The sequence below is a fragment of the Thunnus thynnus genome, chromosome 6, assembly GCF_963924715.1.
Source record: "Thunnus thynnus chromosome 6, fThuThy2.1, whole genome shotgun sequence".
Taxonomy (NCBI): domain Eukaryota; kingdom Metazoa; phylum Chordata; class Actinopteri; order Scombriformes; family Scombridae; genus Thunnus; species Thunnus thynnus.
Window position 1 is genome coordinate 15,473,774 of NC_089522.1, and position 15,630 is coordinate 15,489,403.

The 15,630-nt window shown below is 39.5% G+C and overlaps 3 protein-coding genes across 4 annotated transcripts in view; all 3 read right to left on the bottom strand.

Moving 5' to 3' along the window:
- The window catches only part of ngrn (neugrin, neurite outgrowth associated), a 112,238-nt gene that overhangs the window by 74,389 nt on the left and 22,219 nt on the right, over positions 1 to 15,630 (bottom strand). The gene's annotated exons all lie outside the window — the stretch shown is intronic.
- On the bottom strand, positions 1,059 to 6,538 carry atxn7l2b (ataxin 7-like 2b). 2 transcript variants are annotated; one of them, XM_067592023.1, is made up of 10 exons: positions 6,389 to 6,538; positions 5,662 to 5,733; positions 5,262 to 5,574; positions 4,760 to 5,010; positions 4,417 to 4,499; positions 4,053 to 4,264; positions 3,643 to 3,823; positions 3,217 to 3,338; positions 1,573 to 2,341; positions 1,059 to 1,394 (listed from the first exon to the last, which is right to left on the bottom strand). In XM_067592023.1, the coding sequence occupies exons 1-9, from the start codon at positions 6,483 to 6,485 to the stop codon at positions 1,576 to 1,578; spliced, it is 2,097 nt and encodes a 698-aa protein (XP_067448124.1). In that variant the 5' UTR covers positions 6,486 to 6,538; the 3' UTR covers positions 1,059 to 1,394; positions 1,573 to 1,575. The 2 variants fall into 2 exon arrangements, with proteins under 2 accessions (XP_067448124.1, XP_067448123.1); XM_067592022.1 differs by having other exon boundaries at positions 3,643 to 3,826.
- sypl2b (synaptophysin-like 2b) lies at positions 8,154 to 11,816 on the bottom strand. Its single transcript, XM_067592024.1, has 6 exons — positions 11,661 to 11,816; positions 11,453 to 11,530; positions 10,611 to 10,729; positions 10,283 to 10,487; positions 9,679 to 9,870; positions 8,154 to 9,573 (listed from the first exon to the last, which is right to left on the bottom strand). The coding sequence occupies exons 1-6, from the start codon at positions 11,676 to 11,678 to the stop codon at positions 9,451 to 9,453; spliced, it is 735 nt and encodes a 244-aa protein (XP_067448125.1). The 5' UTR covers positions 11,679 to 11,816; the 3' UTR covers positions 8,154 to 9,450.

Below are 15,630 nucleotides of genomic sequence, written 5' to 3' on the forward strand. Positions count from 1 at the left end.
AAGATGGCCGCCAAGATGGCCGCAAAACGAACCCATGGGACAATATTTCGCGTTGGGAACATGAAAATTTGTTTACTAGACACCTTGAGGATTACAAAAAACTAAGTTAGAAAAATATATCAGTGGGGTGCATGGGAACCCCCCCTTCCTACTAGACTATGCTTATGTAACTTGGGTGAAAATGGCCAAAGGTTCATCATTCCGTTTTTTCTGAGGAGCAAAGTTGGTGGCTTGATACCATCTAGTGGTAAGATTATGTAGTGTTCTGCTGTATGTAAACATGGACATTTACTGGCCACTTCTCTCATAAATTTATTAATAGATAAATAATAATACATTTTATTTACCAAGCACTTTTCAAGATACTCAAAGACCCTTGGTTATTGAATTAACAGTAAATACAAGAGCTGACAAATTTAAGTTATTTTGCATGTTTTTCTACAACAGTATGAATAACAAAATTTAAAAAGAGGGTAAAGTTCTTGTTTTTTAAATAAATGAGGCTACACTTGACACAGGAACTTAAGTTAGAAACATGGACATAATATAAATTTGTTTAAATTTTAAGTTTTCAAATAAAATCAATAAAATCACCTGAATGTACGTGTCAGAGGGGACAACATTGTATCACTATAGTGACATAATTCCTGTGGCTTTTTTTTTTTTTTGATAACTTACCCAGCATTTAGATAAATGTATGATAATGTTGTGAAGTTTGTCCATATAGCAAGACATTGTAAATAAAGCAGTAAGGGAGGAAGTTTAAGGGTGTCTCTGGTTAAACAAAACAACACATTCTGTCTCACTCCTTGACTGACCTGATGGCACCATCAAATGATTAAAGCTGGGACAAGCTTTAATCAGGACAAATTAGAGAAAAACCTTCAAATACACTTGTCAATTTCCCTAATTTGCCAGGAATCACATGATCCACAGGAACAATGACAAAAAAAACCCTGACTGGATGAGTAAACTAAGCTGAATAAAATTGCAGTTTTATAATCTTTAACGCTCCTCCAGTATGGACCAACACTCAAATAAGAGAAGACACAGTGGTATAAGATTTCATAAGTTTTTAATGATTTTGCCATTGAATGACTTTTCATTTTAGCAGCATAATGTGTGGATCGAGGTATTTTTATGTTCTTACGCAGGCAATCAACTCAAACATTTAATCGTGTAGAAAAATAGACATTTTGCAATAATACACACATACAGTAATGTGCAGACAAAGACTTATTCCTAATGTCTGTGCGTAAAAATGTGAAGACATAAATAAATGTGAACAAAAACACACACATACACACACACACACACACTCATACTGGCAGCAGCTGTAGTGGGCAGCAGGCCTTTTCTCCAAGTGGTCTTTTTAAGGCTGGCCTCTTGACTGTCTGTGAAGATGAGATGTAAACAACTGTCACTTATAGATGTTTTCATTGTTAAAAAATACAAAAACACACAATCATATTCTAACCAAGAACATGTGCAGTGCAATTCATGTCTGTCTGCTGTTAAAGGTCTAGATCGGTATAAAATCTATTGCACAGCATAGCTAGATAGTCTACTCACTCTTTAGGAGTCTGATCTTTTCTCCAGACCCCAAGAAAGCACATCCTCGATGCTCTCTCCCTTCAAAGAGAGGAGGCTTGAGCGGGAAGGGGAGGATAAACGTTGACACTTGGAGTTCATGGATAGCGAGGAGTTGAGAGGTGGTGATTCACTGCTGCCTTTGCGCTTCTGGGCAGGGGCCCTGTGGTCATAGCCCACCGCTTTCTGCTGAATCGCTGGGGACCTCCCTTTGCAGCGGGGGGAGCGGTGGGTTGGATGGTGAGGAGCGGGTAAAGGAGATCGCTTCTCCAAAACTGACAAGTGTCTCTCTGAGGGCTGTAGTGGAAGAGGAGGACATGGCTTCTTTCCGTGTGAGAAGGTACCATTGATTGGTCCTTGAGAGGAGGGAACGTGTGGCTGGCCCTTCTCATGGAGGGGGGGATCTCTAATGTATCTGGAGGATTTGTCCTCGCTGCTGTGTGACAGCTTTGTAGCTTTCTGTGCTGCGCTCACATCTTGCATTTGCTCCACCTCCTTTAGCTGAGCCTTCCCGGGTCGCCTAACAGCGTTGCGCTGTCGACTGGGCCCGAGGCTCGCAGAGGTGGTGGAAGAAGGCGGTTTGGTACTGTGAGGGTGGTGCTGATTACTTTTGGTTTCCAGTTGTCCCAGTGAGGTAGACTCAAAGTTGAGGGAGCCAGGGGAGTGGGAGTGTCTAGCTCCGGTCCTGACAGGTGAGGATGGAGATGTGACATGGTGTGACCTGAGACCTGATGATACTTCAGGCATCTTCCTGCAAATTAAAGGAAAAACATGAAGCAGATTAGATTCCTGTATTTCATGTAAATGAAATGAAAGCAAAACATCCAAGATATTTAACTTATCCTGAAGTGGTTCTAATGGATCAGCTGCAGCTTAATTTTATTATGAGTGGCTCAACCCCACAAATGTTAGCAACCATCCCTCTGATTGAGTTTGCTCAACTACCTGCTGAAGTTCTGAAAATCGACTCCATAAATACAGGCAGGCAAATACACTATGGTGTCTCTTAAATCTGTCGGTTGATGTAGAGTAGTAACTTTTATAAGATTAGAGTATATTTTACATATTTTTTTAAAATTGTAAATTCTGTCTTTTTTATATTATTTAGGATTACTTAATTTTATGTATATTTTTGACTGTTATGCACCACAACACCACCAAGGCAAAGTCCTTGTATGTGCAAACCTACTTGCCGATAAAGTTGATTCTGATTCTGACGAATATCAGATCAAATCTGACCATTTCTTATGAGATGATTAAAACGTATTTAATTGGTTTGAGAGGCAATGCAAACCAGTACACCACTATACTTCACAGAGCATGCAAAGACAGCAAATGGCAAGAAAACCTAATGTGTTTGCTGTCCAAACAAACTATCACTGAGTAGATTGTACCATGATTGATACATTTTTAAACAATATTTGATATGTAATAACTTATGAATCCCTGCAGGGAAGAAACCAGATCGAGCTGAAGAAAACTTCCCTGGAGTGGATTCAGTGCCTAATTCAAGGACAGACACTTGCACATACTGGATGTATTCAAGCTCACTGAGCAACTCCTCTCTCTTCCTTGCCGTGCTCTAATAGGTGACATTTCTGCTAAGTATAGATCAGTGATACTCACTTCCTAAAGTGTGTGTTGACGTGGTGCTCCAACATGGCACTGAGGGCAAACCGCAGGTGGTGCAAACGTCGGTCGAAGGTGAAGATGCTGCAACCCAGTGTGTGGCATCCAAAAGTGCATAGCTACAGAGCAGAAACAATTTAATGAATAAAGACAGACTCAGGTGTCCTTTGGAGACATTTCTAATCCTGACTGAATTTTAAACTGAATTAATAGTCACATCCAGCCCCCCCTCCCTCTTTTATTGAAAGAAGGAAACTGAAGTAGCCCTTTTATTACATATGAAGTGCTTTTCACTCTAAATTCATACATCACACCTGCTTAAAATGAAAATTTTCCTCTTAAAACAATAGTAATATAAATAGAAAACAATTGTTGAATAGGTCTACTGGCTGCTGCTTTGCTTCTGTCTCTTTCTGCACTCACCCCAAGAGGTTTGGGGTGCCAGGGTGTGGCAGGCAGGTCTGTGGCTTCCTCCTGCTCATCATCTTCATTCTCCTCGCTTGACAGCAGGTTCTGGTTGAAGGGGTACGGATGTTGAACCTCCACTTTCACAGTACTGTCACCTTCTTCCTCCTCTGGAAAGCTTTCTGATGGATTCCTGGACCTGCTTTGAAGGTAAAAGAATACAAAAAATAAAAAAGATGCATTATGCCAGAAAATACTGTCGATGGACAAAAAGGATCTATGTGGGAAAAAAATTACTCGGCTTTGAGGTTACCATTCAGAACATGTATTTTTATGTATGAATGTGTTGTTTTCTATATGTGTACACTTTCAGCACCACAGTCATCTGTTGTGTCAACTCATTATGATGCAAAGTATATATTTCATACCTGAGAATGTGGCAGTTGTTGTTGAAGTTGGTTTTACTGCCCTGGTTTGCTATTTTCTCTTCAAAAGCTTCCAAATGTTGCTCCTTGTCTTTTGATTTGACAGGAAGATGCTCAATGTCTCGACCTGCTGATGGGGTTCTCTGCTCCACTGCCAACTGATCGAAGGTTTTAGTCCTACCCAACGCTCCCTGCTGCTGGTGGATGGAATCATTCTGTATAGAAGGTACAGCACACAAAAAAAAGATTAAATCCTCCACGTTTCTGTATCAAATAACCTGGATTCATATCTCTGTTCATGATGAGCAACTATAAAGATAGTTGTAACAATACTGGATAAAAGATCATGAAAAGGCAGAGAGTTTACATTGCATATAAGCTTCCGGCTGCACAGCTTCTTCCTTTCTTGATCCACAACTCTGCAGTGTTTGTTCAGGTCACATTCTTTCTCTATAGGAAAGAAAAGCAAACACAGTAGTCAGTCAGCAACAGCAAGACACAGACAACATGATCCATGCTGGCTGGAAGGAGATTACAGACCACCATATGATAACTTTTCCAAAAACGATAGGCAACAATTCTGCATCTGATTTAATTCTATAATGCAGATACCCTTGTATACAACATTATATACCCCGGCAAATACACTTCTAGTTCAGAGATGTGTGGCAGAAAAGCAGCAAGGGAAGAAACAACAGAAACAGACTCACTGTTAATGTTTTTGTAAATCCGGCTGTAAGTTCTCGTTCCCCGCAGAGGACTGAGAGACTCACTCGACTGCCCAGCTGTGGGCTTCTGCACAGGGGGTCTCTCTGATGGAGAAGTGGAGGAGGTAGAGGAGGAACAGTGGCCAGGGGGTAGGGGTCCCGTGTGCCATGGAGGAACCCTAGGACGAGGCGTGGAGGCGGAGTGATGCGGGAGGGGAGGGTTCTCCTGAGGGAACTTGTCCACTGAAGGTAAACTGTGGAGGAAGTTAGCGACGTAAATTTCAGAATTAACTTATGAGATTCACGCAATTGAGACCTGCAATTCAGATACAATAAATGTGGCGAAATTCAGGTTTCTGCAAGACCCAAATAACATAAAGTTACTGTTACAGCATAGCAACAAACAAAACAATGATTCAAAGAGGGCAAAGCTCTTCAAGACGAACCAAACATCAAGCTGAATCTCTCCCAAAGTAAATTTAAAGTATTCATTCTAAAACAGTACCTTGAAGCGTCCTTCTGGGCCTTGGTAGGCCTGTGCTGATGGACAGGCAACACTGCTGAGGAGGCATTGACTTCGTGACATCTGCCATCCTTCTGCCTCTCTCTAGAGACGGGAAGACTTGTAGGAGTCCGGCCAGGGCGAGGTCGCTGCTGTGGAGCCAAAGTAGATGACTGGCCACACATCTTCATGAGAGGACCATGTCGCCTCTCGCAGTGCTTCTCAAAGGCTTGAGGCTTCACCACCTGGCTACAGTGGCTGCACACCACCAGGTAGAAATCATCATGTGCTGGACAGTGGCCATATATGTGCATATCTGTAGAGCAGAATACAAAATAGAGTCAAAGTGAAATACATTTCCTGATGTGACACTGAACTGAGTTTCATTGGTCGCCACCTTCACCTTCTTTCCTGAGGGTCATGGTCTCACAGCGGTTCCTCCCATACTTGCTGTTGTCCTCAACATTGGACCCAGCTGCATGAAAGGCAAAACAGTCAGCATGAAATATTGATATGGGGCATTCTTGCAGCCTCAGGTTCACTGACATATCTAAATAGCTTTGCATAGATAAAAAAACAGAAAAAGCTCTTTCATTTCAGTTCATGCTCCAGATTGGAGAGGCTTCCGCAGGTTTCACTCATACATTTAGGTTAATTTATCCAAGAAGAAAAAAGAAAAAACCCTGCCTCTTGAAACTTCTCCTTCCATTCACATAAACTGCCAGTGGCTTCCTTGTTTTCTGGTCAAGCCACTGCTTGTGTTGGCGAGTCAACTTTGGCGTTAGCAAGCTGGACAAATCCCTCTTAAGCAGTGTTGTTGTTTGTTGTTGACATTAGCTGACAGGCTAACGGTGAATTTACATGACCACTGGTAAGCCGTTGTGTTTATACAAGATAACATTAGAGTTTTTAACATCACTAAACGCCTAAGAAACAATGATTTAAATGTTTCTGTTCTGTGCCAGTTGTTGTTATAAACCCAGCCTGCACTAGGACCCGGCGGGTCTTTTGTTTGGGTTGCGCTTTATGCCGCCGCTCTGTCTCTGTGTGTGCGTAACCACAAATAAATCACAGGACACTCACACTATGACGTGATGAAAACCAGGTTTGGGGCAGGGAGTGGCACTCACCGTCAGATGGTAAAATATTCACCCTATCTGCCCAACAACTCCAGTTTAATCCGACAAAATCGTCGAGATTAGGATTTCGCCGATCCAGCGCGGCCATTGCTGCTCTTGCGCGTTCGCGAGGTGGCGCCGCCAGTTCACGCGCATCACATCCGCGTCACAAGGCTCGCGCCCGCGCAAAACGGGACATAATGCCTTATTAATGCGAAGTTATCTTTCATACATGCGTGGAGTGAGCTCCCAGTGTAGCAGCAGTCTGAGGACAGACAAAGAGTGAAAATGTCACTAGTTGTCCTTAAACTAAATAAATAAATTAAAAGATTTCCTTAAATCATAATAATAATAAATCATATACGCCCATTCATTTAGTGTTAATGTTACCAAGTTGTCACAGAGGTAGTGTGACCAAATTTAATGGGGGAAAAATGTAGAACTATTTGAAGAGTTAGAGCTTGGAAATAATATCTTTGTTAATTTTTCAAAAGTCTAGAATTGTTGTAAATATTTTATTATCTAAAATCTTCATACAGCCAAGAGTCTGTATGAAGAGTCATACAAATTTTATAGTGAGGATTTGTATGGCGCTCTCTATCCAGAAATACAAAGCCAAAGGCAACTGGATCTGCTGTTTTATAACTAGCAGAATAAATCTAAACACTATAGCTAATAGTGAATGTGAATGTGATTCTTGAGATGTCAGGGGCCATCAGTTGGGGGTTACACCTTTCCTTGTTCACAGATAGAAACTCAACTGCAGATTTCCTGCTGGATGTTCAAGGTAAACATGCACCACAGAAAGTAATAATTTTTTTTTATTAGCAATTGATCGAATGGTTACTTTTTTGATTAGTCGATTAAGCTATCATATGTTGAAAGAACAGTGCAAAATAAATCACAATTTCACAAAGATGAAGGTGACTTTTTGTCCAACCAACAGGCCCAAACCTAAAAATATTCAGTTTACAATATTAAAAGAGGGAAAAGCAACAAATCTTCACATTTGAAAAGCTGGAAACACAGAATGATTGAAGTCTTTGCTTTATAAATGACTTAACTGATTAATAGATTCAATATTTTTAATTTTTTTTGTTAAAAGTCTAAACAACTAGTCAACTAATTGTTTCATTTATAGTAAGAAAGACAGTTACAACATCTACAATTTCAACCGAGCTTAAATTAAATATACTGGGCACTTATGCAAGATAAACATTCAGATGTTTGGCGAGTTCAACAATAACAGCCAACTCATGCATAGTTTCTAGATTTTCGCCTGGAGGTTTTTTTGTTTCAGTTTTGGGGAAGTGTTAGCAGAAATGAATCAGCAGGCAGTGATGTTTTCACATCTGACTCACTGACAGACCACAGCATTGTGAGTGTAAATGAAAACTTGACTGGACTGATGAGGGTCAGGAGGTTCATTTGAAGGAGGCCTCTGTGCCTGTGTGTGAGAGATGTTTTCAGTCAGATGCTGACAATGCCTGACAGAGACAGCATGTCTGCCACCTTGTGAGTGTCAAACTGCACTGCATGTTGCCTGGCCTTGCTTTCTGAATGACTAATCAGCACAAATTAATACAACAAACTAATAATAAAACTCATACATCAGGTATTCAAAGCATGAGAGGAAGTGTGGAATGACTAATTAAGAGTCCATTTTGTAAATCCAAAGTTCAGTATGTGAGAGGTGTCAGCTCTGGTTCAGCTGTCTGGTGATCATACGTGAGCTTCCAGTGAAACAATCTTGCATAAAAATCACGCTGACCACAAATCCAGTTCTTCCTTTTAATGATACACAGTATTTCATGTCCACACAGTATATTTCTGTACTGCAGTTTCATCCATGCAACACCTCAACACAGAGGTGAAGTAGAGACTGTGAATCAAGAAAGGCTATATCAAAGTAGGAAATCATAATCATGGCAATAATAAGAAACACATAGCTTGCCTTCCCTTATAACTAAGTGGAGGTAGAAGCCAGGATAAAGCAAGATTTTAAAAAATGCAGGTAATTAGTAACAGGTTAGTTATCAGACAGAAAAATGAGTAGCAACCAACAACTAGCTAAGGCTATACAGTTGATTGTACATTGGTATTGACATACTGCAGGACCTTGCTGGGCAATCATCTTAGAAATTCCTTGATTTAAACATAATAAACATGCAAGACAAAGATAAAAAAAAGTCATATTCTTTAAGAAAAACATCTGCAAATTCTAGCAAATAATTGTAATAGTTTTAAATGTTCATAAAGAACTAACATGCTCCAAACAAATACATCCACTACCTGTGACAAAATATTCAGCTGTTATGCTAAAAAAGTGAGATTAACCTAAGTAATGAGATGACGAGGTGCAACATAGCAATGAAAAAAAAAGAAAAAAAAGAAAGAAATTGCTTTCACTCATTAAAGGTAATCTCATATTGGCAACTGAATTGTTTTTCCAAATGGAAATGATTTCAAATTAATTCATTTTAACTAAACTTTCTGATACCTATGTTTTAGGATTGGACTGCAATTTTATTTTGTCTACAGTCTAAACTTGTGTTAATAATAATGCACTTCAAGTATTTCATATTAATTAGATATTTTGTCATTTGTACCCTCGATAGCCCTGAGTTTTTAAAATGATGTACGGCACAGAAATACAGTTGGCATTTAACAGGGAGACTGAAGTGGTGCTGCAGTTTGATATATCACCAACAGAGCTGCACAGTCCACACCTGCAGTACCATCCGAGATAAGGGACACATAGTTTTGGACACCTGAGTTTAAATACGTTAAAAACATGCAAACTCAGTATCGATGACAATTAACATTTTTCACTGCTACAATTTCCTGTATTGATTTGTATCAGTCTGAACAACTCACGTTTTAGTATCTTTCAAAATGTATTCGAGATAATAGTCCTAAATTTTAAAATGTATACTTTGCAAAAAAGGAGCAGTCATATTTGGAAATGTATATACCTTGTAATTTACAGTCATTTTTTTTCAACAATTAGTACCAAAACAACTCATTCAACAACGCTACATGTTAGACAGTTATGAGATGAGGAAGCTGTGCAGTTACGATGGTCTCACTCCTCCCTCCACGTCTGCAGGGGGGTTGGCTGATTTGTGGAAAGGTGTTTCCTTGTAAATGAACCAGCAGTTTCCACCCCACAGGATGAGGTTAAGAAAACCAAAAATCTGCCAAAGAATAAGAGATTAGTCAAAAATGTCATGGATATCAGGCTTGTGCACACAACTTAAAGTGTGTTTGAAAAAGACTAATTGACAAACAGTATAACTTACCACTGAGGCATTTAGTCGGCCCATGTGAGGCATAGCGCCTGCGGTGCACTTGTTGGTGGAGGCCTTGCAAACATCCAGAAGACTCACAATGGTTGAAGGACTGGTGGCCCACTTCACATCGGACAAGCCTTTAGCCCAAGCAGAGGACGATGCCAACCACAGAAATGCAAAGGCCGCAGTCACCAGCAGGTCCTTAAAGCAGCACAGAAATATTATCAGTATAATATCAGTATAAACAGCGTTAGCTTCACAATCGCTCTAGGAGCTTTCTTGGACAATCAGTTGCTTGGGAACCACACCCTTCCCACTGTTTCATTTACACAAGTCTGTTAAATGCACTTTCTTTGACCTCCTGTTGGACTCCAGCATAAAGTGGACTCCTTTAAATTTTTACACACAAAGCACAAAATATAAGTATTGCCTGCATAGATTAAAAGATACGTCCAGTCAGAGAGCACATGCGATACTTCCCTGCTTCAAATACAACTTTTTGATAATAAACACAGTGTTCATTTCATCTCACGTCATTCCTAAGTTATCTATAAATGGAGACTATAGGCACAAGCAAACACCTGAGAAACATGAAGGATGCAGACAAACATACCACAATGGGGCCACGACTTGTTTCTCTGTACAAGTGCTGGTAGCCCAGATAGAGGACCAGTGTGGCAGTGCTGTAGAGAAAGGCAAACACTCCGATGCAGACGTAAAACTGTGCCGAGGATGAGTGGTCTCCAGTCAGGTAGTGAGGAATGTTGGTAGTTTTATTGACTACACAGTCAGGAACATCATAGGGATGCTCCATCAACCTGCATAAACACAGAAAGAATCATTTTAATTGTTATAATCCCAAAGTAAACACACACTTTCTAGTATGCTGATCCCCCACTATAAAGAGGTGTGACACTGTATTTGCTTACAGACACACACACCTGAACGGGTAATTGAATTTTGTGTGTATTTCCTCACTGGTCTTCCCACTACAAACGACGTTGATGCTGCTTGACCCACTGTAACCTCCAGTCGTAGCGAAGGCAAATATGGAGAACACCTGCAGCCGCGGACACAAGATAAAGAGAGACACGTTGGTTTAAAAGGATGTTCGGGACAGAGCGCTTATCAAACTGTTATTCACACACTTATGAAGACACTTCCCTTATTTCATGAAACACACTCTTGACAGGAAACCATTCTTAATCACAGGATGCCACCACTGTGAGTTATGTGTGTAGAGTTCACAGCAAAAGCATGTTTTTAAGATTAAAAAAACATCACACAGAAGGAGCTAATACTAGTTTACTGAGAATTATGTTTTACCTGAAAGCAGAGGCATAATTCTATTACAATACATATCTGCAGGTAAAAGCTTTGTTATTTTGGCTAGAAATGTCTTCAAGCGTCGTCTCAATCTTTACAGTTAGTAACCAAATGAACTTTTTTCTACATTATGAGGTGTCTATAGGTACATGCAAACACATAGAGTATTAGCTTTCAGTTTCTCTAATGTGTGGAGTCAAGGCTGCTGATGTGACAGATATAGACAGAGAAACACCCCTTGAGATACACTTCATACCATATTTGAAACGGTGTTAGAGCTCAAAGGAGGGCCTGCATAACTTCTCCATGCGTGCAATATGTCACAAGACAAACAGCATAATCCATTTGTAAGGTATTTTTTGCTAGCAAGAATGAACAGCTCATGTAAAACATAGCCCGCCGTAGGCCATATGGTAAAAAAAAAGAAAAGAAAAGAAAAAGATTAGGAAGAACTTACCCATTCTAGCAAACGGATAAATGCCAAAGGCTCTTTCAGGGGCCCCAAGTCAAGAGTGAATCCAGAAGTCAGCACTTTCTGGTGAGAAACAAAGATGCAATGTTGAGGGAAAGAGGCAGAAGTCACGCACAAATAGGTGTGTTTGCTGAAAAATGTCCAATCATTATGCGCCATTAAAAGCTTTCTCTCCTCCGCTCAGCGCCGTTACCTGGGCGACGCTTTCCATCGTTTCTCCGGAGGTAAATACCGTGAGTATCGATTATGTGTCTCCTCTGTGGGGGTCTTTGGCCGCTCTTTCGATCCTCTTCGGGCTTGTCAAACTTTTCTCCAACTTCAGCGAGTCGTAGTAGATGACACGTGATCAGTGACGTTGTGGCGTCGCGAGGGGCGCTGCTGAGTGATAAAAGTAGGCAAACAAGTATTTTTATTAATGTCCGTATCATAAACATACAGTTTATGGTCAGTTTAAAGTACATCAGGATCCTGGAAATAAAATGTAACACTCAAACCAACCATTCAACTAAGCCGGAAGCCAAGGATGTAACACTATGCAATAGAAACAAAAACCAGAAAGTGTTCAATTTATTAATTTTACTGGGAAAATTAAAATTTCACATCCATAAATCGAAGTTCTCCAGGTCATATGACAATATTTAGAAAGTATTTAGAGGCCCATCCAACTTATAACAATAAAAAATGTGCACATACAGTTAAGAGTGCTCCAAGGACTTTTTTTTTTTTTTAAAGAAATCTAATTGTATTGCCCACCTTTTCTGTTTTTCTATCCATTAATTTATTATTATTACTTTTAACCTTTGTCCTGTTGACTGTATCAACAAACTGGAAGTGAAGTCATGCCTGTTACCTTATCTTTATCTCATTATGATGCCTAATTCTGTTATTGTATCAATGTCACACATGTTGTACGTGACACTTTCTATAAATAAAGTGATGGGAAAAGAAAAATAAAGAGCAAGTAGTCTTTATTGCATATCATGTTTACTATTTGTCACATGTAACAACTGGATACTTATATTGTTGTACTGATGCACTGATATTGTAGCTGTAAACATCAGCTACAACTCAAGTAAAAGTCTTACATTCAATGTTTTTTTTTCATTATGCAGAATGGCCCCTGTCCAAGTATAAACAAAAACATGAATGAATAAAGAAATAAATAACAGGCAACTGTTGCATTATCATCAATACATCAATATGCAGAGCTAATTTAACACTGTACATATACTGTACTACATATAATTTATACCTTTAAGGGACTGAAGACTGCCTTCATCATAATAATTTGCCCTTTATAGTTTAGTATTCACAATAATATCAATATATGCACATTAACCCACTTATACACATTATTACTCATACAGTATTTTTTTCCATCATTCTTTGCACTACCATGTGCTTTTGAACTAAGTGTACCACAATCCTGTATATACAATAATAAGAATCTGACCTGTGTATAGTTTGTTGTCCGGCTCCCTCCTGCAGCCTATATTATAGCTGCATGTTTAATTTATTTAGCTTGATATCTTTGTTGAGCTGTTTGTCTGTATCTGTATTGTCCTGTAAAGTTGTCCTCTGCAGAGTGTTTTAAGTATTAAGAGCTGCTGAAAACATACTTGCTTATATGTTTCAACATACTTGGTCAATAAAGTTGCTTCTGATTCTGATATGTATGTATAAGCTGATGTTACTGTGCAGTATTTGCTGCAGTGTTTATCACATTTAATGGATTTAAAAAAAAAAAAATGTTTAAAGTCTCCCTCCAGTCAAAAATATGTGTTTCTTCTTGTTCCTACAGTTTGAGGTTTGAGCTTCAATGTGTAGAATGATGTACGTGCAAAGTTTGACATGAGAAGGCGGTTTTCACTTTGATTTTCTGAAAGTGGAAACTTTTTCTGTGGTCACGGAAAATGTGAGCATGTATTAAAACATGTACCTAGGTGCATGATTTGTGTCATCACAACAATTGTGGAGCCAATCGTGGTCCAGTATACAACTTTCACAAGTGTAATATGGAAACTTGAAGCCTCCAGTGCATATACACTGAAAATCCACTTTTCAGTGGAGTAGGAGACATCCTGTGTACCTCAGTTCAACTTTTGAAAAAGTATTTATGATCCTGGATATTTAAATGAGGGATAAGAAGGTGTCATTTTAAGGATTTTCAAAGAGGAAACTTTTTTCTGGAAAAACCATATTAGACACAATCCAGAATATTTTGTGATGACTTCAAACATGTCAGAAGAAGATCTTTAAATCCATGATGTGACTCAGTACTATACAAGACTGGATTACCTGTCTCGGGGCCCCAAAAGCCCTGGTTTAACTGCAAGTCAATTAGCTGCACATAATTTGATTAATTGCTCATTTTTACAAGAATTTGCAACACCAAGGTACAACTAAGTGGGGTCTTGCATTGTTATCTAATATCGTTGACTTGTCTTTTAGAGGGAACCTATGTCAAAATCTAGTTTTAAGACATTCATTTTTTTAGTTTATATTGTGCTCACATAGTGCATACTCCTAAATAAAATCTTGTTCAATCAAGTTATCGTAAAATGATACACAGCAAACCTGTGGTGAGGTCATATTTAAGCCCAGGAGTACTGGTTGTTTCTGAGTCTCTGGTTAGAAAATGAAACTATGTGTTGTCTTCTGTGAGCATCGTGCTTATGTGGAGCTTTGAGGTAACAGTGAACACAGAGAGACGATCTAGTGTGGTCCAATGTTTTGGTTTTTTGTTGGGTTTTTTTTGTTTTGTTTTGTTTTACTGTGGGGCCCCAAGACAATTTAATCCGGTCATTGTATTACACATAATTGGCTCACTCAAGACAAAACAGCTGAAAAGAAAAAAACTTCATGCTGCTTCCAAAAGAAGTTCAACCATTTTATTCCAAACTGCAAAAAGCCTTGGTGATGACTCATTTTACTTATATGACAGCAAAGTGTGTGTAGGAGTATTTTTTAATGATATCTGATTTTGTAACAAACACTAAATATGTAACATCCACCTAGCATTAGCAGTAGCAGTGTGTAAAATGTCCACAAAGACTATAAGAGCATAGTGAATTCACAGCAATAGTAATTATTTTTCACTAGAGGTCACCGTTTCCACACACATTACATGAGCGTTATTAAATTGACCCCATTTGTCCAAAGCAAGCCGTGCCCTTCCCATGACTCTCATCAGTGTAGCTGAACTCATTCACACACTGCCTGTCCGTGTCCTACCCTTGGTTTGGCTCATTGGAAATGCTCTTTCTTTGGGCCTGGTAAGCAGGGAAATTTTTGTACACTTGGCCCTATCCCCTAATTTGCTTTAATCTCCCTTCAGCACACTGTGCAGCCAAACAGGGAGGTTTGCGTCCCTGTTGAAAGGCACAGTTTTCATCCTTGCAGAACACATCTCGAAGGAATAAGAGTGGCTTTGTTTCCACCTTTTAATAGTTGACTGGGCTGCCGTGGGGGAGGGGCTTCAACTCCATTGTACAGTCCCCTTGTGAAAGAATGCTGCTCTACAGATCAGATTGTTTGGCTTTCTGAGTGAATCTGGGAATTCAAGAAATACACAAGCAAGAAAACACACACACACACACACACACACAAAGGATATTCCCGCATCCCCAAGGCACATTTGAATGTAGCCAAATTGTGGGAAATGTGGATTCAAGTTGAAGGTTTCTGGGATTCTGCAACCAAACTAAAACACATCTAACTTGTTCAACAGCTTTTTATCTATAGCAGTGATGAGATGACTCTTTTTTTTGTTGTTGCAGGCTTGTAAACTTGTCGGGCTCGTCTTGCCAGATTGAAGGTTTAACATGAGAGAAAGACTTAGCATAACTATCTGGTCTCATCTTTGCATCGTTTACCAGCAGACTTTCAGTTATCCTGCTAGTATGACTGGGAAACAATGTCCCATCCCATCCCATCCAACTGGGAGTTTACGGAAGAGATGACCTGGCACACTGTGAGGGAAATCTGAAGCTGCGTATTAGTTTGTATGAATCAGAATTTGTGATCTGTAGTTTGACCCTGCTCAGTCAGCTACGAGTTTGGGGATTTTTTCCCCTGCAACACATGACCAACAGTCATGGGTTTGTTATGGCCCACTGTCTCATCACATGCACAAATTTAATCAAGAACACAAAATGACTCAG